Raw genomic sequence first — 23505 nt, forward strand, 5'->3', positions numbered from 1 at the left:
GGCAACCCAACATCAGGTAATGGAATATGACACAACACTTTATCAGTAAGGAGGACACAATTTGTTTTGGCTGAATCTTCTTTTCCAGCTTCTGCATCTTCAGCGAGCTCTAGAACACCAGTTTTTATGCCAGCAAAAGAATCTACATTTATTTTCCTAGAGGTAGCTGTTTCTATTTTCGTTGTTAATTCCCGTCCTATGAAAGATAACTTTCTCATCTTAATGGCATCCTCTGAAATTATCTCCATTGGAATACAACCAGGACTACTGATAATTGACTGTGGACAAGCTTCCTCCTGAATGCCTGTTGAATCAAGAGTAACTTCCCCTGACTTCCTGTCACCATCAGTAGAACCCTTAACAACCTCCTCTACATTTGATGTTTTGGATTTAAGTTCACCGAGGAAAGAATCACCTGGAGTTACATTTGCACTTTGTCCAATCTTTGAAAGTGAAGTTTTATTATCCTTAAATATTTCTGATGTATCTTTTAATGGACTGTCTACAATTGTTTTAATGTTCACTATGATTTTATCAGTCTTACGTCCAATTGTGAAAGGTTTTATGGAAATAGACTCCATCTTGACTTCATTTGTAGGTTTTGACTTGGCACCAGAATTTGAATGTTCATCAACATGGAGTAATGGTGGTTTCGACTTGGCACTAGAGCTTGACGATACATTGAAGTTAAATGACAGTGGTACATGAGTTTTACAATTATCAGTGACTGAAATGTTTCCTAGATCTTTTTCTACACTCACAGCTTCCCTTGTTTTGTCTATGTGTGACATCCCACTTTTACTTTCAATATGTCCTCTGTCTTCACCAGGTAAAGCAATGTCTTTCACATCACCAATACTAGGCACCCTACTTTCCCTTTCTGTACATAAACTATGATCTTTTGTGAATCCGGAGTTTTCATTATGACTAGATCTATATGATTTTTCATCAGACTCAACAATTTCTGTTTTAGATGAAACTTCCAAATGTGGTTCCAATTCCATATCACTTTCGTCATCTAAATCCATGTCTTGATTTTCATAATTTGTCCCTTGGTTGTCTAAAACTTTTGTTGGTGGAGCTTTCGATACATCTGGCAAGGCAATATTTTTGAAAAAGATTTCCTCATCAACTTGTGTATGGTACTTGGTGGTACCCTGCTTTCCACTGAGTTCAATTGAGGAATTTTGTTTTGATGTTGAGCTGAGATCACAATCCACAGGATCAGAAACAGATGGTTCTGGTTCAAGGATTTCCTTGACATTTCCAACTTCTTCATTTTGCGATGTTGTAGAATCTCCATATAAAGAGGGCTTAACAGCTGAAGATGAACCCACATCTCTTTCTTTGATAGTAGATGTTTCCATGTTACTTTCTTCAAGACTAGACGTACCCACATCACTTCCTTTGGGACTAGACATACCAGTATCACTTCCTTTGATACTTGATGAACTTGTATCAATTCCTTTGATGTTGAATGTTCCCAAATCACTTCCTTTGATACCAAAAGTACCCACATTACTTTCTTTCATACTAGATGTACCCACACCACTTCCGCTGTTACTAGAGGTACCCACATCACTTCCGCTGTTACTAGACGTACCCGCACCACTTCCGCTGTTACTAGAGGTACCCACATCACTTCCGCTGTTACTCGATGTACCAACCACACTTCCACTCTTACATGTACCCGTGTCACTTCCACTGTTACTAGAAGTAATGACATCACTTCCTTTGTTACCAGACATACCTACATCACTTTCTCCAGACGTACTCAGCTCACTTCCTTTAATACAATAATCTGATGCGTCGTCAATATCTGACACCTCATTCCTTGTGGATTTTCTCCATGAGGTCTGGTGAGCAACTGAGTCAGGTTTACTGTTTGAACTTAACTCCAATAAATCCTTAACCTTTGACCTTGTTCTGATGCCTTTTACCTCGATTTTGATACCTGTCTTTTTCATTTCATTTTCATCAGCGGCTTTGGTGCTTTCCTCCTCACAATTTGTGAAAGTGTCACTTAAAGCCTTATTACATCCTACCGGCACTTTAGAGTCAGTTTTGGAGACCCCCGCGTCACACTTAACAAATAAGTCACTTCTTGGTACAATAGGATCAGCTTTCCCCAGTGAGTCAGTTTTTGGTTCTTTTGAACTTTCATTAATATCGTCCACTTCCCATTTTGGTCCTGTTTTCAATGGTACTATCACTTTTGGAAGACCAAATTTGATTGGTTGTCTTGTTTCCGTATCAACATCTGCCAAGGCTGAAGGTGCCTTTAAAACCCTGCCTCTTGTCAATCTGCGTCCAAAGCTCAAACTGATCTTTCCCGACTGTTCCTTACTTTCTTCCTTAACTTTAACATTTTTGCTTTCTGCATTATCTGCATTTTTCTCAGCTTGAAGTTTTTCCATTGCTGCTCTCAGCTTTTCATTTTTGACCCCAATAAATTTCTTGTTTATTTCATCATCCTTTGCAGTTTCAGGCAAGGCCGGTTTATTGTCAGCCAATTCTGGCTGTGATACACTCTCTGTTTCCATAGCAACTGTTGGTGATGGTTCGGCAGAGATTGGCTTTACCACATCTGGAAGCTTTGGTGGCTCAATTGGAGGGACAGGAAGTTTAGGTGGCTCAGGAGGAAGAACAGGAAGTTTAGGTGGCTCAGGAGGAAGAACAGGAAGTTTAGATGGCTCGGGAGGAAGGACAGAATTCTTAGGTGGTTCAGGAGGAAGAACAATGGAAGCTAGGTCAATAACTGCCGGTGGTGTCATTTTTTGGTCACAATTTTCTAATTCTGTCTTTTTTTCAATCAGTTTACTGTCCTTCTTTTCTGGACTATGAGAGTCACTGAATATGCGTATCTTTATCCCTTCTCCTGGAAGCGCTATACTTGAAAGATCAACGGAAAGTGGACTAGTGAGCTTTTTGTCTATTTCCTTAGGAGATTTCAAATTCTTATCTTCTTTTTCGTAATCTGATAAAGATCCAGAGCGGTTTCTATGTCGACGGCTTCGTTTTGATGATCTAGTTTCCCTACTGCTATCCCTTGAATCATCGACAGAGTGTTGTGATCGTGTTTTCCTTCTCCCTGCACGTCCCTCCTCTAAATTTTCCTTGCTTTTTTTGCTGCTGGTCTGATCCTCCAGAGCCTCATTATCATCCTGACTTCGCAGTCTCCTTGATCTCGTCATTCTGCCTGCTTCAGACGTCGATGACTCGCTTGAGACTTTCTCTTCTTTTGACATTCTCTTTGATCGCCTACTTTCTCTTGGACTATTTTCTTGAAGATCTGATGTGTATGACCTTCTTGACCTCAGTGACCTTCGACCTGATTCCTCCTCAGGAGGGTCAGGAATAACTTCCTGAGTAATTTTTGCTGGCATTTGAGAAGTCACTGAGTTTATGATAACAGTTGAAGAAACACTGTCATCCCTGCTGTCTGGAATACTTTTCTCTGATGTTATCATGTCTCCAACATTAGAATCATTTCTTGAGGTGTTTTCTGATTCCTTCATCGATTGGCAAGAACTATCCTTGACAAGAACTGTGGCATTTCCTTGTAATGTTCCAGCAGATTCTAAATTGACATCTGAAGTATCGGATACAACTGCTTTGGAATCGAAGGAAGTTTCAATCAAAAACTTTTCAAAGTCTTCATACTCCTGAATAATTTTGCTACTAACACTAGGAAAAATGGCCTGATCATTATCGGATTCCTTAACAATACTAGTCTCTGCAGCTATACCCAAAGTCAAATCAGATACAGGTTTTGTTGTGCCTATGTCCTTACTAATTACTTCCCCTGAATATGGTATTTGGGTCACTGTTTCTGTGACGGCACTAACACTGTTACTGTCCTCAACACATATATTATCAATAGCTGGGCCTGCAGTCTGCTCACTGCTTTCTTTCCCAAGTGACGATTTTAGTATTTTTGTAGTCTCCGTTTCACCTGAAGACTTTGCTATTTTGTTATCACTGTCCAAATCCGAATCATCTTCAGAGTCATATTGAACCAGTGGACGTACTGTCACAATATTACTAGGGACAGGTGATCTGTTCTTTGGAGAATCATACGATACTAACGGCATTGTTCCTTTCATTGGAGAATCATAGGACACCAATGGTATAACTTCCTTCATCAGTGAATCATGCGATACTGATTGCTTAACTTCTTTCCCAGGAGAATTGTACGATACTAGAGGATTGGCCACAGAATCTTCATCTTCATAGTGTTTGCTTTCCTGTTCTCGACTCCACCGTGATTTTCTAGTAGATTCTCTCCGCTCCGGAGATGTGTGATATCTCCTTGACCTTCTTCGTCGTGGTTCATCCCCGTCAGGAGATTTAGTTCGTCTTTTATCTCTGTCATCTACATTTGATTTATCTTTTTCATTGTGCCTAAGATGACATTCATCTCCTTTTCTAATTTTACTCGAATCAAAATCTTCTGATCTACCTGTGGATTTCCTAATGTCCCTTTCACGACCAAACGAATACTTGTGGGTTCGTTCACCATCATAGTCTTTCTCATTATACCTATAATCTGTTGCTTCCTCTGATTTTCCTCTTCTTTCCTGTCTGAAGTCGGGCGATTGTTTCCGATAAGAAAATTTCAAATCATCCGACTTCCGAGAGGCTCTTCTTCCCTCAGAATTTTTATTCTGTTCACTGTCTTTGTCTGACGAATATTCTTGACATGACAGTCTTTCATCACCTTCATTATTACCTTTCTTACTGATCAATTTCTCCTCCTCTAATTCTTCCCATTTACTCTTTTCCTTGTTCTGTCTACTGTTCGATTCAAAACACCTTTCTTCCTCCTCATCCTTGTTCTCCAATTTCCTCCTTATATCAACGTTTCTGTCAGTTTTCTGTTCCAAGTTAACATCTGTATAGTTACTACCCTCATCAGCTTTTTCTATCTGATGAAATCTTTTGTCCTCAGAATTTTCTCTTCTTGTCCGTTCTTTGCTTTCTCTTAATGGTTCCATTTCCACTTCAGATTTTTGCTCAGAGTCCTGCTCAGCATCTGAAGCACTTGATGACCTTCTTGACCTTTCCCTTAACCTTGACAACCGTATACTCCTCTTCTCCTCCTTTTCTGTAAAACTAGGATGCACAGAATCTCCAGGATGTTTACTTTTTGGTTTTTCACCAAATGAATCCTTTCTTGACCTAAGAACAGGAGATAATGACCTTTCAGGTTCTGTTGCAGTCTTAACCTTTCGGCTTCCAGAATTCTCTGGTCGAGCATCAGGAGTCTTTGACCTTGATTTTTCAGAATGACATCTGGATCTATTTTTTCTTCTTTTATCTGCTGAATCAGGAGACCCTTCATCATCAGTTGATTGCCTTCGCCTACTGGATCTACTTTTCCTATCAGTCAACTCTGGTGAATTTGACCTCCCATGAAATTCTCTAGTTCGGCGACGTGAATCAAAATTTCTCGTCTTTCTTTCAACTTCTGGAGACCTTGACCTTTTCCTGTGATCTTTTGACCTTGATCTACTACTTCCTGAGTCTTTGGATTTAGGAGATGCTGACCTTTCACGACTGTCACGAGACCTTTGACTTGTCCTTGACTTGACTTCATATTTGTCCCTGTCATGACCACCTGTCTCTATTGTCCTGTAGCCTAATTCAGAATCTTTGTCTCGTGAACTTGTTACTTTGTCTGGAACTTTTTGTTCTGATTTTGCGGATTTCTCTTTCGATGATGATTTATTTAGATCATCTAATGGATCTTTACTTGAATCATCAGGTTTCTCATCATCCTCGTCGTCTCCAACTAACGCCTTTATTTTTAACGGGTTCGACTGGCCGGTTACCTTAGCACTATTCCTTAAGGCAAATTGAATACGACTGCCTGATGAAAGAGAAACTTTCGACTTTTGACCAGGTCTCAATCCACTCCTTAAAGTGACAAGATCTTTCTTCTCCTGTGTAATAACACCGTCTTTTTCTGGGTTATTTGACTCACTTTTCTTTTTCAGTTGAAATTTTTCCAACAGCTTCATGGCAGTTGTCTTGATTGGATCAATAGGTTTTGTCAGTGGAGAGTCTTTTGGACTATTTTCTGTATTTTGGTGTTGATTGACTTCACTAACATTCCCTTCTTCTGTAGATGGCTCAGATCTAATAGCACTAGGTTCAATGTTTGATATACAAGTGTCCTCAGGTACTGAGGCTACCTGCTGTTTGGCTGGCACACATGTCAATTCCTCAGTAACAGAGGTAAAAGGAGGAACTGGCACCACTTGTGGGGAATGTGGCATCGGTGACGCTTCTTCATTTGTTGGTGGCATTGGTGGCACCACTTCATCTGTTGGTGGCAATGGTGGCATATTATGCTTGTTTAGCTGCCATGGAGAAAGTGAAGAAGACTGAGGTGGCAGCGTAGACGGTTGCTGTAGCAATGATTGTGGTTCCTCTGGCAACGATGGTTTTGGTAATGTCGCTTCTGGTGGTGGTGGTAGTGGATTAGAGGATGTCTCTGGCTGCGGTGGTTTTAATGGAGCAGATAATTGTGTTGGGGTAGGCGGCATAGGAATGTGGTCCAGAGCATCAGGAACAGCACCTTCAATAGAATTTTCAGAAGATTTTGAAGGCTCTGTTGATGAGTTCTTAGAGAGCTCCTGAAGGAGCTGTTCCTGTTGTTTAGCAAAGTCTGGCAATTCAAAATCTAAGGGCAGAGGTGGCATTCCTTGACTGAACTCTGGTTGATGTTCTGACTGCTGGTGTTGTGTTCTGTCTTGCTGAGGTGGTAGCGGTGGGTTATTCTCGTATCCCATCATTCCTTTATGGTGATGAATATCACTATGAAATCCGTGAAATTGTTCCCTGTGATGTGGTCCAAATTGTCCCGAACTTTCACCAAACTGGCACTCCCCTCCAAATGACTTCTTCCCCATTCTAAATTGCATCGGCCCATCCCCTAATAGGGGTTGCTTTCTTTGAGACTGTGGACCTCCCATATTGTGAGGTGGGGGTTGCGGACCTCCAATGGTGTGCATTGGAGGTCGTGGACTTCCCATATTGTTCTGAGCTGGGGGTCTTACACCACCCATGTTGTGAGCTAGGGGTCGTGGGCCTCCCATGTTTTGACTGTTTTGATCTTGGTACATGGATCCCATTAGATCAGGACCATGATCTTGTGGATTGAAGTTTTGTGGGTGTTGAAATCCTGCCCCACGCCCTGAAAAATTTGGTCCTCTGAATGACTGTTGCATGTTCATATATTCACTATCATTTCTACCCCGCCCACCACGACCCCAACCACCCCGATGGACAAACGGCTGTTGTCTTGGAGTAAAATCTTTGTTTCCGAAGTGACCTCCTTGCCACGGTTGCCACTGGCCATCATAGTCCATAACCTGTTCTTCATTGGGGGCATTCTGTACTTGATCATCAGGAAAGAGATGAGGTGGTTCTGAATCAACTTCAATTGGAGTGGCCTGTCCACCTTTTTTCTTTTTCTTTTTCTTCTTGCGACCTGAAAAGAAAGGAAATATAGCAGAATTAAACAAGCTAATGGTTGTTTATTGAATCAGCGAAAAAACGTCAGATAAATGCCTGTTACTGTAACAATTGAACCAGATTGATGGGCCTTAATTCAGGAAATAATAATAAAAAGATCCCATTTTCAATTAAATCTAATATGAATCTGAAAATTTCTTAAACTAAAGGACCTTACCGCAGGAAATAATAACAAAGTGATCTTTTTATTTTCAACTAAACTTGTGGCAAGGTTCATGAGATTTTCTTGGCAAGCAATTTTAATGGTCATGGGTACTGTATGTAACTTTACCAACCAGGGGTACAGAGTATGAACTTACTATCATGAGGAAATGTGTATATCTTATCAACCAGGGTACTTTGTGTAACTTTACTAACCATGGGTACTATGTGTAACCTTACTAACCAGGGGTACTATGTGTAACTTTACTAACCACGGGTACAATGTGTAGCCTTACTAACCAGGGGTACTATGTGTAACCTTACTAACCAGGGGTACAATGTGTAACCTTACTAACCATGGGTACTGTGTAACCTTACTAACCATGGGTACTATGTGTAACCTTACTAACCAGGGGTACTATGTGTAACCTTAGTAACCAGGGGTACTATGGGTAACCTTAGTAACCAGGGGTACTATGTGTAACCTTACTAACCAGGGGTACTATGTGTAACCTTACAAACCAGGGGTACTATGTGTAACCTTACTAACCAGGGGTACAATGTGTAACCTTAGTAACCAGGGGTACAATGTGTAACCTTACTAACCAGGGGTACAATGTGTAACCTTACTAACCAGGGGTACTATGTGTAACCTTACTAACCAGGGGTACAATGTGTAACCTTAGTAACCAGGGGTACAATGTGTAACCTTACTAACCAGGGGTACTATGTGTAACCTTAGTAACCAGGGGTACAATGTGTAACCTTACTAACCAGGGGTACTATGTGTAACCTTACTAACCAGGGGTACTATGGGTAACCTTACAAACCAGGGGTACTATGTGTAACCTTAGTAACCAGGGGTACTATGGGTAACCTTACTAACCAGGGGTACTATGTGTAACCTTACAAACCAGGGGTACTATGTGTAACCTTAGTAACCAGGGGTACAATGTGTAACCTTACTAACCAGGGGTACTATGTGTAACCTTAGTAACCAGGGGTACAATGTATAACCTTAGTAACCAGGGGTACTATGTGTAATCTTACTAACCATGGGTACTATGTGTAACCTTTGTAACCAGGGGTATAATGGGTAACCTTAGTAACCAGGGGTACTATGTGTAACCTTACTAACCAGGGGTACTATGTGTAACCTTACAAACCAGGGGTACTGTTTTTAACCTTACTAAGTAGGATATTGCTTGTAACCTTACTAACCAGGGGTAGATTTAATGTCATCTGGACTGAAGAGCTCCATGCCTCCTATCACCCTGTTCTTAATGATTTCTGACATGTCCAGAGTACTGGAGTCTGACTGTGTACAGCTTCCTGTCCCTTCATCCCTGCAAAAAAAATAAGATTTTCAGGCAAACTTGATAAAAAGTCAAATAGTAAAACTGCTAAAATAAGCTAATTTGTTAATTTCAATATTTAGGTGGAAACATTTTACAGAGAAATGAATTTAGCAAAATTACAGCAAATTGTTTGACATGGTTTTCAATCCTCATACTTGCAATTAGATTAGTTTGATTAAGATTATATTGGTCTCAAACAATGGTTTAAATATAGTATATTGTTAAAAAGGATAACAGGAAAAAATTCACCACCATGTTGAAATGATGGTAACAAATATCCAAGTATTTGATGTGAAAAAAAGGATGTTCACTATATAACAAGTAAACCTGAACAGTAAACTAAGACAATGTATATATATATTACATTGTACTTAATTCATATGATAATCCTTGATTTAACTATTTATGTCATTTAAGTACAAACTTTAGTGGTGAAAATACTCAAATCATATGATAATCCTTGATTCAACTATTTATGTCATTTAATTTAACTATATATGTTGTTTAGGTACATATTTTAGTGGTGAAAATACTTAAATCATATCATGATCCTTGATTTAACTATATGTTATTTAGGTACATATTTTAGTGGTGAAAATACTTAAATCATATGATGATCCTTGATTTAACTATATATGTTGTTTAGGTACATATTTTAGTGGTGAAAATACTTAAATCATATGATGATCCTTGATTTAACTATATATGTTGTTTAGGTACATATTTTAGTGGTGATAATACTTGAATCATATGATGATCCTTGATTTAACTATATATGTTGTTTAGGTAATTATTTTAGTGGTGATAATACTTAAACCATACTGTGATCCTTGATTCAACTGTGTATGTCATTTAGGTACATATTTTAGTGGTGAAAATACTTAAACCATACTGTGATCCTTGATTTAACTATATATGTTGTTTAGGTACATATTTTAGTGGTGAAAATACTTAAATCATATGATGATCCTTGATTTAACTATATATGTTGTTTAGGTACATATTTTAGTGGTGAAAATACTTAAATCATATGATGATATATATGTGATTTAACTATATATTTAGGTACATATTTTAGTGGTGAAAATACTTAAATCATATGATCCTTGATTTAACTATATATGATTTATTTTAGTGGTGAAAATACTATATATGTTGATCCTTGATTTAACTATATATGTTGTTTAGGTACATATTCTAGTGGTGAAAATACTTAAATCATATGATGATCCTTGATTTAACTATATATGTTGTTTAGGTAATTATTTTAGTGGTGATAATACTTGAATCATAATTCATATGATGATCCTTGATTTAACTATATATGTTGTTTAGGTAATTATTTTAGTGGTGATAATACTTGAATCATATGATGATCCTTGATTCTAAAACAATAAACTGTATACCCCATCTGTTAACAGTTTATTATTTATCTTTCCATTCTCAAATTTCTATAAAAATAATCAAACCAAAAACCAGGAATATATTGTCTAAATTCCCCATCTAACCAAATAATGGCACCAGCAGGTTCAAATCTAAGAACAGCAGTAATAAAATCGTCAGGTCATCATAAATAACGGCATGAAAAAGTTATAAATCCAACTTTATAACTGACATAAAAATGTAAACTCTCACAATTTTTTTAATAATCATTTACATTATTCTAACTTTTGGTTCGTTTGAAATAAAAGCAGTTTAATTGCACATTGATATTTCGTCAGATTTCTGATAACCATGTGTTAAATTTCTTACGAGATTAATTGTGTTTTTGTGTCGTGGAGTGGATTGATGTGATTTTCAGAAAAGATTAAGAACGGAAATTATTAATGGAAATGGAAATATTACATTTGTATCTACCAGAACTTTTGGTAGATGTCTCACCACCATCATCAAGTGTATATTCATATGCTTGACCAGAGTGTTTAGTCTGATATAATCTCATCTGGTTTACACTGAACTAAACAGGAGACTGATGGTGAAATAAAAATATATAGAGATTACTTGGTCTGTGTCTTAAAATAAGGAGAGGGCTTTCATAGGCTCTGCCTGTTGCCCAATTCCTACTGTCAATACCACCATGACAATAAAATATTCTGAAAGTAAAAAAAAAAAGTGTCTTAAAACATAAGCTGTATTTTGATGAGAGTGAAGAAAAATTTCAGTGGCCAGCCTCTGGCAAGCCAATTTTGTCTTTTTGTCCTGAGCCAAAATACAACTTATATTGTAAGACACTGACTATATATTTCATTTATCCTGCTACATTGATTGAAAATCAGACAATCAAAACTTGGGCAATTTTGTTGTTCAATCTATGTTTACCTGACAGTGACTTTGCGCTGAATTTTTGCTCAATGACATACACCAAAATTATTTCTCCGCACAGAGATATAGTTCCAAACTTCCACGAATATGAGAGTGATTTCATGAATTTTCATAAATAACATTGCTCATTCCTTCATATAAAATCACTTATTTCAACAGTTATTTTATTTGTTAAACATAATTTTTAAGTAATTTCAGAAAGTAATTCAGTCGAAATGACTCAAGTACTAAAATACAGTGCAAAACTACATGTGGCACTTCCAATAATGGCAGTGCCAGTTGCAGGATAAAATTATATATGTTGTTTAGGTGCATGATTAAACAGTAATCTTATTTTAGTACATTTCACTCTGAAAATAACCCATAATAGCATTAAAAGCCGTTTCTGTTTCCTTTTTACTATAGCAGTTAATGTACAAATTAATCATTCACTAGTTGGCCAAAAGCTAATAATTGGCTAAAAGTTGATCATGCCAAATTATAACAGTATCAAGGCATAAGGTTTCTGAACTTCTCTTACAAATTCTGCATTATTTTCTTTATGTTGATATCAGAATATAATAAAATTGAGTGCACTTGGGTCATCATAAATAAGAAAACTCCCATCAAAACCTGTGTATATGTATTAGCTGTAGTATTTCAAAAAAAGTCCTACTAAGCCAAAGACATCGTTGCCTAAAGGCTTATGTGTGTTGCAGTACTTAACCAGGGAAACTGTAGAGAGGCTATGGGCCAGGTATTCATAAGGCAGTATAGTAGCTCTGCAGACACACTCACTATACACCAGTGACCTAATTCATTGGTAGCCAGCCAGCCTTGATAACAAACAGAACTCTCTCACTGACTGAGTAAACACAACAGCCACCAGCTGACACAGCAGCCATTACAAGGCTTGTCTGAAAAACCTCAGATTTACGCATCTGTCCTGATCTTCCATAATTCAAGTGTTGTAAGAATCTGTTGTACATATTGAATAATTGGCCTAATTTCAGGAGTATGATATGTGTATTTTACTACTGTAACCAATCATACAGCCAACATCAAACAATAGTTTCAATTTCTTATGAAAATTATGAATTGAGTTGAGACAAATCTTATGTTTCCTACCTCTGGCAAGCCAAAATGAAAAATTTCAAAATTTGCAACTCATTTCATAAATAACAAATGATATGTAAACCCAAACAAAATTATCTTTATCCCTGGATCTTTTGCATATATTACATTAAAATGAACTGTTATTTTTTTGATCAAAGTCATCTTCATGCTGTATAAACAGCTTTCATGGTGCCATCCTGATGTAATCTGTATCTCGAGATCAGAGCAATAACAATAACAGGATGCAGGAATATATTAATACATTATACACTGAAAATATATTACTGTAACACTGTATGTAACACATTATAAATGTTACACAACACATTGTAACACATATAAATGTTATGTAACACATTGTAATATATATATAAATGTTATAAATGTTACACAACGCATTGTAACATATATAAATGTTACACAACACATTGTAACACATATAAATGTTACAAAACATATATAAATGTTACACAACACATTGTAACACATATAAATGTTATGTAACACACTGTAACACATATAAATGTTACACAACACATTGTAACATATATAAATGTTATGTAACACACTGTAACACATATAAATGTTACACAACACATTGTAACACATATAAATGTTACACAACACATTGTAACACATATAAATGTTACACAACACATTGTAACATATATAAATGTTATGTAACACACTGTAACATATATAAATGTTACACGACACATTGTAACACATATAAATGTTACACAACACATTGTAACATATATAAATGTTACACAACACATTGTAACATATATAAATGTAAGTTTTCGTAATAAAATATAACAGTCACATTCAAAATATGATACATTTTTTTTTCATAATTCAGTGTTACACAACCTTGTAACAGAGCTACATTTAAAATGCCATATTCTTTTAACACACCATAACACATTGTTACATTAAACAAATACTTTGTTACATTACATCTTTACAGAGAGCATTTGAAATGTCATTTTATATAACATATCACAACAAATTGTCACAATTTAAATGTAAAACTTTTTTAATAATACATTGTAACAATCTGTCATATCTTAAATATAACTCTTTTATCATATATTGTTACACTGAAAAATTCAAAATGTGACAGTTTATACAGAGCAAATGTGTGTCAGTAATTCATTATATCTCCATAGCAACAGTCAGATCACATGTTCTGGTAGCTATGGTAACAGCAGCTGGTCGTGAGCAACAAATAGGAATCAATGATGATCTCCATGAAATAGACATGATTGAGAAGAATTGATGATAATTTCCAACGTATAAAGTAGAGATCTACTATCACCAGATTTCTAATTTTAATAATTTTCCTTCAAAACTAAGTACTGGTATATGATATTAAGGCTACCGTCTCATGATTCTAGAAGATTTGGAAAATTTTGTCTGGTTTTTGTCTGTTAAAAACATGAACTATTAATCAAAAGTCATCATGTTCCCCATTAAATGTTATGTATTAACATCCTAAGCTTTACTCTCCATACCCTATCTGAAGCATGTAAGCCTTATTGATTCTATCACTGTGTCTTGCCCCCAAACACTATATCTATTGGTTAATTCCATTTAAACTTCATACAGTACCTCAATGCTGAAGGTCTAAAGGTCAATGTACCTGTTAATCTTAACAGTAAATGTTCAATGTTACAATTACTCTACACAGTCCAATATCAATATACTCTGAATACACTAGAGTCCTGGGACGTCATACATGTGTCCTTAGGAAAGACACTTTTCCTTATTTACTCTATCTATATTCAGTGAGGGAGTCACAGTCTACTACATAGAGACCCTTACCTCAAAATGAGCCAAAGTCATTTTAGGCAGTTTCACCTAGTATTAGCAGCTGATGGCTACCTCATTGAACAAGATAGGGGAGGTCCACTGCCGGACATCCACAACAATCAGTGAATAAAGTGCCTGGCCGAAGACGAAAGCCATGACAACACAAATTGGTCAGTTTCTTAGCTGAGGATCACAAAATACCATGGTTATAGAGCATCAAATCACACAGCTGAAATTTCAACTGAGGTACACTTAGGTCAATGCTATAACCTAACAAGCTACCATACTCCCTATTGATTATTCTTTTTGTTTATTTCATAAACTCTCTCATAGATTAATTATTTAAAAACAATTGTGAAAATAATTGCAAGCACTTGCCTGATACTAGGAATAATTTCACCTTGGTTAATGTTTCTATGTGAAACTTATCACATCTTTATATCACATCTTAATATCAATCTATACAAGTGGAAATATTTCTGATTTAGCTTTCTGAAATTTTTTTATAGGGTCCTTGATTTCAAATAAATCATGAAATCAAATAGTGTAATTATTTTAATTTTCAAATAACAATTAAAACCAAAGAATTGTTCTATATTTCAAATGAATATTGGAAAAAAGTAGATTTATTCTATTTTACAAAGATTACAATTAATGTTATACATACATTTGTATTTGTGAAAATGTATTTGTATAGTATTCAAATGAAAACCATGCTGAAATATCAAATCTAAACAAAGGATTGTTGAAAGCTGAACTCTAATTTTCAAATTAATTATTTCCATATATTTTGCATATGGTATTTTTGTATATATGATATTATCATGAAGTAATTATTTCAATAATACAGTTAATGTATCTTATAACACTGATTTCATACCAAAGAATAATTACTCTTGAATGGTATTAAAATTTTTTAAATAGCCTTGAAAAGTCTTGCAAAAATGAAGCTGATGATGTAGTAAATTTATTTTTGAAATTTTAAATGAATAAATGTAATGAGTATGAAGTGGAAAAGGGCCTTTTACGAAATGATAAAGGTTTGGTTGCAATTCTCACAAGTTGACCACATGAGCATTTGTAGTTTAAAATTAAGGTTTGAATATAAACAGAAATTATTGTATTTACCCTGAATGACAGTCTTATTGCAGGACAATGAAATAGCATTGGTTTGTAATTCTGATAAACATTAAGCAGGAATGTGATGGTCTTGTTGCCATACAAACGTAGGAATATCTCGTTTTCAGAAACGATTCTGGCCCAACACCTAGAGATAATAATTATCAACTGGCACAGCCATTGTCGAAATACACCTGCCACAGACATTTTTACTGTATTTGGCAGTGACGGAAAACAACTGACAGAATTCTCTCTGAATTTACTTAAATACTACATCTAGAAATATAAATAGATGTTGAAATAAGTGGTTTTACATGTAGTAATGAACAAGTTGATTTATGAAAATTCATAAAATTGCGGTTATATCTGATGAAGTTTGGAACTATGTCTCCATGCCAGACTCACCATTTTTGTCTTTCTTCACCCTCGCAGAAATACAGGCTTTTTTTTGAAGACACTGATCATATATTCTCTATATATTCTTTTGAAAAAAGACTGAACATGTAATTGTTACAAATATCTCATATAATAAAAATATTTAATATCTTGTTTTGGATGACCTTGACCTAAATTTTTGTGAGATGATACTAATTTGTCACGCAGAAAGAAAGAACATCATTCAAACCTGGTCTCGGATTCCCCAGTCTCCGACATGTCCTAATACAGCAGTGATATACAGCAGGGCACTGCAGCAGGGCACTCCAGCAGGTAAATATTGAATCCAGCTACCTAAAACAAACAAGAACAACATCCAAGTTCTAGTAAGAAAATACACTGAACATCATCATTACGACTACACAAACCACATGCCAATGAATTAAATACCACATCATCATCATCTTTCTTCTTTAAGAATACTGATCTATACATATCATTTTTCCACATTTACAACTGTCACATGCTGATAATACATGATTTGGGATAATTTGTTGGCTCGGTTCAGCGTTCCCTCAACAATAAGGGTTAGGGTTAGTGGAGTCTCCGCTTATGTAGTAGCTGGGGACTAACTCACTAAACAAAATAAGAAAAGCCACTCGCATGCCACCTAGTGCTATCATGGTAACATGTTTTACTTAAAGCTGATAACACAAGTTAAAAAAATTCAATTCTGAGATAAAAAAATTACATTTCTTAGAATACTTGGGAGACCTCCCCTCATTGTATCTAAGGAATTGGCAGACATTTTAGTCCAAGTCTTGCTCCGAAGCATTTGGGAAATTCCTTTTTTTTTCTTGTCTCATAATGAATTTGTTTTAACTTGCATTGTCAGTTTTAAGGATAAAACCATATCAATACAGACTAGTCTACTTCTCAGCTTCCTGAGAAATACAAACTGTCACTGGTAAAGAGCATCGAACAACGTACCTCGGACCTTCAGCTGAGGTTAGATAAACAAACAATCTACTGACTGACATTTGGCAGCCCTACATGAACGATTTTCCCTCAGTTGGTTTAAATGTCTATCATCTTCCTTGTAGACAATCTACACTTTATAATAATTGTTTAATCCATACACTGTTGTAATGGTCATTTAAATTTTTTACAATGGAATATTATGAACGTGTAAATCTATTTTGGCACTATCATATGGGAGCACATATTTTTTAACAATTAAGTGCAATGATGAATTGGCACATTTGTTTCAAATGCTATATGAACAATTTTTACAGAACTTTTGGCTCAAATGTTGTCATTTTGTTTACAAGTTAAAAATTAAGGCCCATCAAAGTCTTGCTCTAGGACGAAAACATGACAGCAAGGACCAGTCAGTTTCTCAGCTGACCCAAACTGTCAAGGTTGAGAAGTGTTATTTTCATTTTTAACAATGATGGTAAAAATAGGTACAATTTTTAAACTGTTGATGTTGCTGCAGATTTTATCATAAGTAGCCAGATTTCTCATGAGAAAAAACAAGTGAATATTCAATTTCCTCTCAACATCAAACAAGAGACTGGTGGGTAACCCTACCGAACAATCAACTATATTTCATTTTCAGATGTTTCCAATAACTACAAAAATACCAGGATAATATTGATCTTAAGAATCAGGGCGGTATTTTTAGGCTTTACAGAAAATGTTTGAGTCAGATCATCAAAATTCAAATGCAATACAACATGTGACAAAGAACTTGATTTAGCTCTCACCACACCTCATTAAATAGCTCTGGTTTATCAGTAACGATTCTGCTGTCAGGAATGTGTGTATCAAATTGGATTTATCTAAAAAATAAACCATTAACGGATCAATATTGTAAATTGCTTTGTAGTTTTCACATATTTTTTTCATTGTAAAATTGATCTCCTTCAAATGACATTTCCCTTCCAGTTGTGGTAATGCATGCCCAGTCAATTTCAGACTTTCACCTAGGATGTGATAAGTGATGAGGATCACCTCCACAACCACATGGGTTATCCCAAGGTACTTCAGTTCAATCCAATCCGGGTCAACAACAGTGTTATTAGCAATATATCTAAAACTGATTGTTTCTTTTGGATTTGTCGTAAAACAAACAAGAAATCACAAATGATACATGTCCCTTTTGTAGTTCCACCTTGACTTATAATCATCCAAGGAAATGGCAAATTGTATACAGTTTCAAAAAAATCCTTTAAAAGGAGAAGATCTAAAGAGCTGTCAAGAATTTTCTAAAAATAGTAACAATGACCTTTACCCTACAACCACGAATATCAAATCAGTATGTGGTATTTTGGTCTTTTAACTGAATGTGAAGGTTGATCAAAATCTCTCGAGGAATGAGGCCTATTAAGGGCGGACACATATTTCCTAAAAATAGTAACAGTGACCTTGACTTATTTCTCCAGAAGTTATGAAAAGGAAATAAACTGCCATGAGTTTTGATATTGAAGCATTTATAAGTCATGACATGCCACACCTCCCACACAAATGTTACAGAATCCAAGAGGTATTTCCTAAATAACTAACCTGAAGAAGTCTAGGTAGGAAATATAATCATAATGGAATAAGCCCAGGGGTCATCCAGTAAGCTTAGAGGGTGGGCTTATCACAGGACAAGTAACACTGACCAATTATTTTACTGAATAGTATTACATATATATGAATACACTTATAACAAAACATGTAGACTTATTCTCATGTTAATACAATACAGATGGTACAGTACATACTAGATACAAAACAGGAAAACCCTCCCCTATGATCCTGGCTTATGAATCACTGAAAACTAAAAGATCACATTTGACTCAGCACAGAGCAACTAAGCTAATATGCTGGCATATGAGTCAAGCTTTCTGTCACACTAACAAATCAATAGGCTGTATATGTAAAATTCATGCGCAACTGGTTGAGGCAGATTCCAGCAGCTTCTGCAGAGGCAATTAGCAATGGATAACTAGCTGCCATTCTGAATCTGAACATCTCTGTTCAAAATGTTTGAGAAAGATTTTTAATCAAGACTCCATTCTCTATATCTATTTTCTAGATGATTCACAACATTAACAATATTTCACTCAAAAATTACTAAATGTCTGATGGTTATAACAAGAAAATAATTCTTTCATACCCGAAATGATGGAGATTTGGACAAAATTTTTTAAAGAAGTAAAAATACACTGCGGCCTTTCAGTCTTGAAACTTTTGGCGATGCCTTAGATGTTTTTTTTGTTTATAGGTACAAACTTGAAAAGTATCAGTATTTAATAATCTTTATGAACAAAAACACAAGTGAAAATTCTTCCTTATAATCAGCAAAGAACATTTTCAAATCAGCAAACAAGGTTCTATCTACAATTATACCTGACCACACAATGATATCACAGTCACACTGAGACCAAGGTCCAGCCAGCCATTAATAAACCAGCAAATTAATGTTCCATCTACATTTATACCTGACCACACAATATCACCGTCACACAGAGAAAAAGGTCCAGCCAGCCATAACAAACCAGCAAATTAATGTTCTATCTACATTTATATCTGACCACACAATGATATCACCGTCACACAGAGAAAAAGGTCCAGCCAGCCATTAATAAACCAGCAAATTAATGTTCTATCTACATTTATACCTGACCACACAATGATATCACCGTCACACAGAGAAAAAGGTCCAGCCAGCCATAACAAACCAGCAAATTAATGTTCTATCTACATTTATACCTGACCACACAATGATATCACCGTCACACAGAGAAAAAGGTCCAGCCAGCCATAATAAACCAGCAAATTAATGTTCTATCTACATTTATACCTGACCACACAATGATATCACCGTCACACAGAGAAAAAGGTCCAGCCAGCCATAATAAACCAGCAAATTAATGTTCTATCTACATTTATACCTGACCACACAATGATATCACCGTCACACAGAGAAAAAGGTCCAGCCAGCCATAATAAACCAGCAAATTAATGTTCTATCTACAATCATACCTGACCACACAATGATATCACCGTCACACTTGAGACCAAGGTCCAGCCAGCCAATAACAAACCAGCAAATTAATGTTCTATCTACATTTATACCTGACCACACAATGATATCACCATCACACTTGAGACCAAGGTCCAGCCAGCCAATAACAAACCAGTAATTTAATGTTCTATCTACATTTATACCTGACCACACAATGATATCACCGTCACACAGAGACCAAGGTCCAGCCAGCCCTTGATAAACCAGCAAATTAATGTTCTATCTACATTTATACCTGACCACACAATGATATCACCGTCACATTTGAGACCAAGGTCCAGCCAGCCATTGATAAACCAGCAAATTAATGTTCTATCTACATTTATACCTGACCACACAATGATATCACCGTCACACAGAGAAAAAGGTCCAGCCAGCCATTGATAAACCAGCAAATTAATGTTCTATCTACATTTACACCTGACCACACAATGATATCACCGTCACACTTGAGACCAAGGTCCAGCCAGCCATAACAAACCAGTGAAGCAGTCAACCATTAACATTCTAATTTTAGATCACGACTTGCAAAAACTTCCAATATATGCAAAGATGCAGTAGTTCTCATTACCTGATAACATAATTCTTACAATGTCCTTGATAGAATACTAGTTGTTATAATTAACACTACTATGGATAGGAATAGCATTCTCTACAAATTCAGACTATTTACAATCCTATATACAATCTACACCATTATGGTCAGTGCTTTTTTCAATTAAATGTAAGATTAGAAGGAAAATAAAACAGTTAAAGTTAAGATATCTCAAACTGGACTACTGAGATACCTTAAAATATTTTGTCACTAAAACACATTAAAGTGATATGTTCATACTATAATTCTATGGATTTCAGTTAACATGTTAACAATATCATATGTATGGTTTAAATTACCTGTGAGTGCTGTTAATGTTATAAGGAGAGGGATTGCATAGGCTATGCCTGCTGTCCGATTGCTATTGTATAAATATTTGTGACATTAAAATATTCTGAAAGGAGAAGAAAGAAGAAGAAGAATCAGACATGATTCAGTATCACAAAATAGTTTGAATGGGAGAAAATCCTATAATCATGGCTGGGATCTAGATACCTTTCAGCATGAGAGAGGAAATTATCAGACACATAAATCTGTTAGTTACCTGGTGATTTCTCTCTGGCTGAAGCAGTGTAAATGTCTGCAAACTGCCAACAACAAAAAAATCCAAGAACATACTCACATACATAAAGTCATTTCTCTAAGTCTGTTTACCATCTATCCACTCTTAACTGGTCTATACAGAAAAATTCAGATTGCCAAGTAAAGGAAAAATTGGGGCCACATGTACTTCAAACATAGACCAAAAAACAGCACCTTTGACTAGAAATCAGTTTCAACTAAAAGGAATATGCACTTTAGTATATACCCTTTTACCACATAATCCGCCTTTTATCCAGTGAATTTGCCTAAGTAATATTTTTGTATACCACTAGTGTAACATACCCAAGAGCATTTTTCATTGGCTGTATCAGTCAGAAATTGATTCTGATGCTACAATATGGCAAAACTTGCAAAATAAAAATATTCTAAGGATTGTTTCACAAAATCTTTTATAAAATTTATCACATAATTCCCATTCTTCAGAGTATTCACCCATAAAACATTGTTGTATTTGTCCATTGTGTAACCCTGGAGCCTTTTTTCACAGGCTGTGCCAATTAGAAATAGTTTGTGTCACAATATGGGCAATGACGTTACATCATGACCTGAAAATGATGCAACAAAATGGCTGTCGTTTGATTTGTCGCCCACATTTTGACTCTAAAACTTGTCAACATGTAACATATCTGAGCTATAGAAGGATTTCTGTAGAGCAAATGCCGTTCGTGCTAAGTTGGATGGATAATGGGTTCTGATGAAGCCCTGAGAGGGCGATACAGATTGGCCACTAATATGTAAACGAAAAGAACCTACTCCAATGCTGTTATGATTGATTTCCTTTGCTTGGTAATCTTAACAATGTGATAAATCAATATATCTTTGATTTCTTTTCGTTATGTATGAGATTTTATCAAACTTGCCTGGAAATTTTAAATTAAAACTTAATCTTGTATGAAATGAAAACTCATTTAATCTCCTATATAGCATTCACTTGCCTAAAGCAATATAGACCCAGAAAGAAAATTGATGACAGTGTTTTCTTTATTTCCCAAGTCCTATCTTGGATTCTGAATACTATTTCATTGTTTTTATTTCTCATAGTCAACCATCTAATATGAATTTCTGCCTTAACTAAAATATGAATTATGGTTACGAAAGAAAAACTATAAATGTGCAATAAATTGAAACAAGAGTATTGCAAAGCGGAACAAAATACGCCCGTGAATATCCAAAACAGCAAAGGGGCATAACTCTTATTCAAATCATCTAATCAAAACCCTGTTCAGGAAAACACAATTTCATATCATGGTGATTAAGCCTACCAAGTTTCATAAAGATCAGCTGAAAAATGTTGGAGGAGATCTCCGGACAAGATTTCTATAGTGAAATAAACAAAGGGCCATAACTCTTGTTCAAATAACCAAATCAAAACCCCGTTCAGGGAAACACAACTTCATATCCAAGTGATTAAGTCTACCAAGTTTCATGTAGGAGGTGATCTCCAGACAAATAAAAGTTAACGCCGAACCTCTGACGGACGGACAGCGCCATACCATAATACATCCGTCTTTCGATGGGCAAATAAAAAGTTTAAAAGATTTGTCAAAATCAATAAAATGGAAACATTTTCATTATTTCCCAGCTTACCTACCTACCTAAATTGAAATCCGGAGTAACTGGATTTAATAATAATTGGGTTTGACAGATCTCCTTAATATACCTGAATATATATTTATACATGTATATTCATTCCATAATAAATGCCACAACATGTATAAAATTTAAATATGTTAATTTTGTAGACAATTTGAAGCAATAACATTTTAGTTGTTTTTTTTTTTATAATTATTTTTGGTCCAATTTTTCTATCTGAACTTTATAACAGACTTTGCCTCTATACTTAAATTGGGAAAATACAGAAATGTTTTCTTTGAATGTCATTTCAGGAAAACAGCACAGTTTTTGACAACTAGGGGAAACAAGTAATTATTGTAGGATTTTTTCTGACATTTTGAATTTCCAGAGCACCTTACCGAAATTTCTGATGAGTACAGTGACAAAGGCATACAGTGGATTGTCTAAATTTGAGTGAGTCCATTAGGAAATGCTTGAGTCCTGAACTCAAATATTTGAGTTTCAAAACTCACTGAACAAAAACATTAAAATTTAGTGGATGAATTAACTTGTGGGATGCTGTTGGTAAATCTCAGAATTATACACCATTTTGTCAACTCAAATTATTAAATTACTTTACACTCAAACATGCGCTATGCAGATAAGGTATAATGGTTATTTACTTTCAAATTATATATCTTAAACCAGAAATTGCATTGAAGTCATTCCTACAGCTGTTTGAAACTTAGAAATTCAAAGAATTTACAAAGAACCTTAATCATGATCAATCAGGAATGCAATTTGAAATAAACAGAAAGACTCCCATTTAATTTGAAAAGGATCTTATTCATAAATACCCAAATGTAAACCCAGTAACTGATTACAAAATCACTAAAAATAATCTTTTT

The 23505-nt window shown here is 35.4% G+C and overlaps 1 protein-coding gene across 1 annotated transcript in view; it reads right to left on the reverse strand.

Annotated features, from left to right (window-relative positions):
• LOC132563934 (protein piccolo-like) overlaps positions 1-16046 on the reverse strand; it is a 16766-nt gene extending 720 nt beyond the window's left edge. The window contains 4 exon segments of the mRNA XM_060228692.1: positions 2-2576; positions 2649-7498; positions 8896-9029; positions 16018-16046. Of these exon segments, the coding sequence (XP_060084675.1) occupies positions 2-2576; positions 2649-7498; positions 8896-9029; positions 16018-16046 (7588 nt within the window).
• Between the last annotated feature and the right edge of the window lie 7459 nt (positions 16047-23505).

This window comes from Ylistrum balloti, unplaced genomic scaffold (assembly GCF_031769215.1).
Source record: "Ylistrum balloti isolate Yb309-2 unplaced genomic scaffold, AGI_CSIRO_Ybal_v1 Utg369676, whole genome shotgun sequence".
Lineage (NCBI taxonomy): Eukaryota > Metazoa > Mollusca > Bivalvia > Pectinida > Pectinidae > Ylistrum > Ylistrum balloti.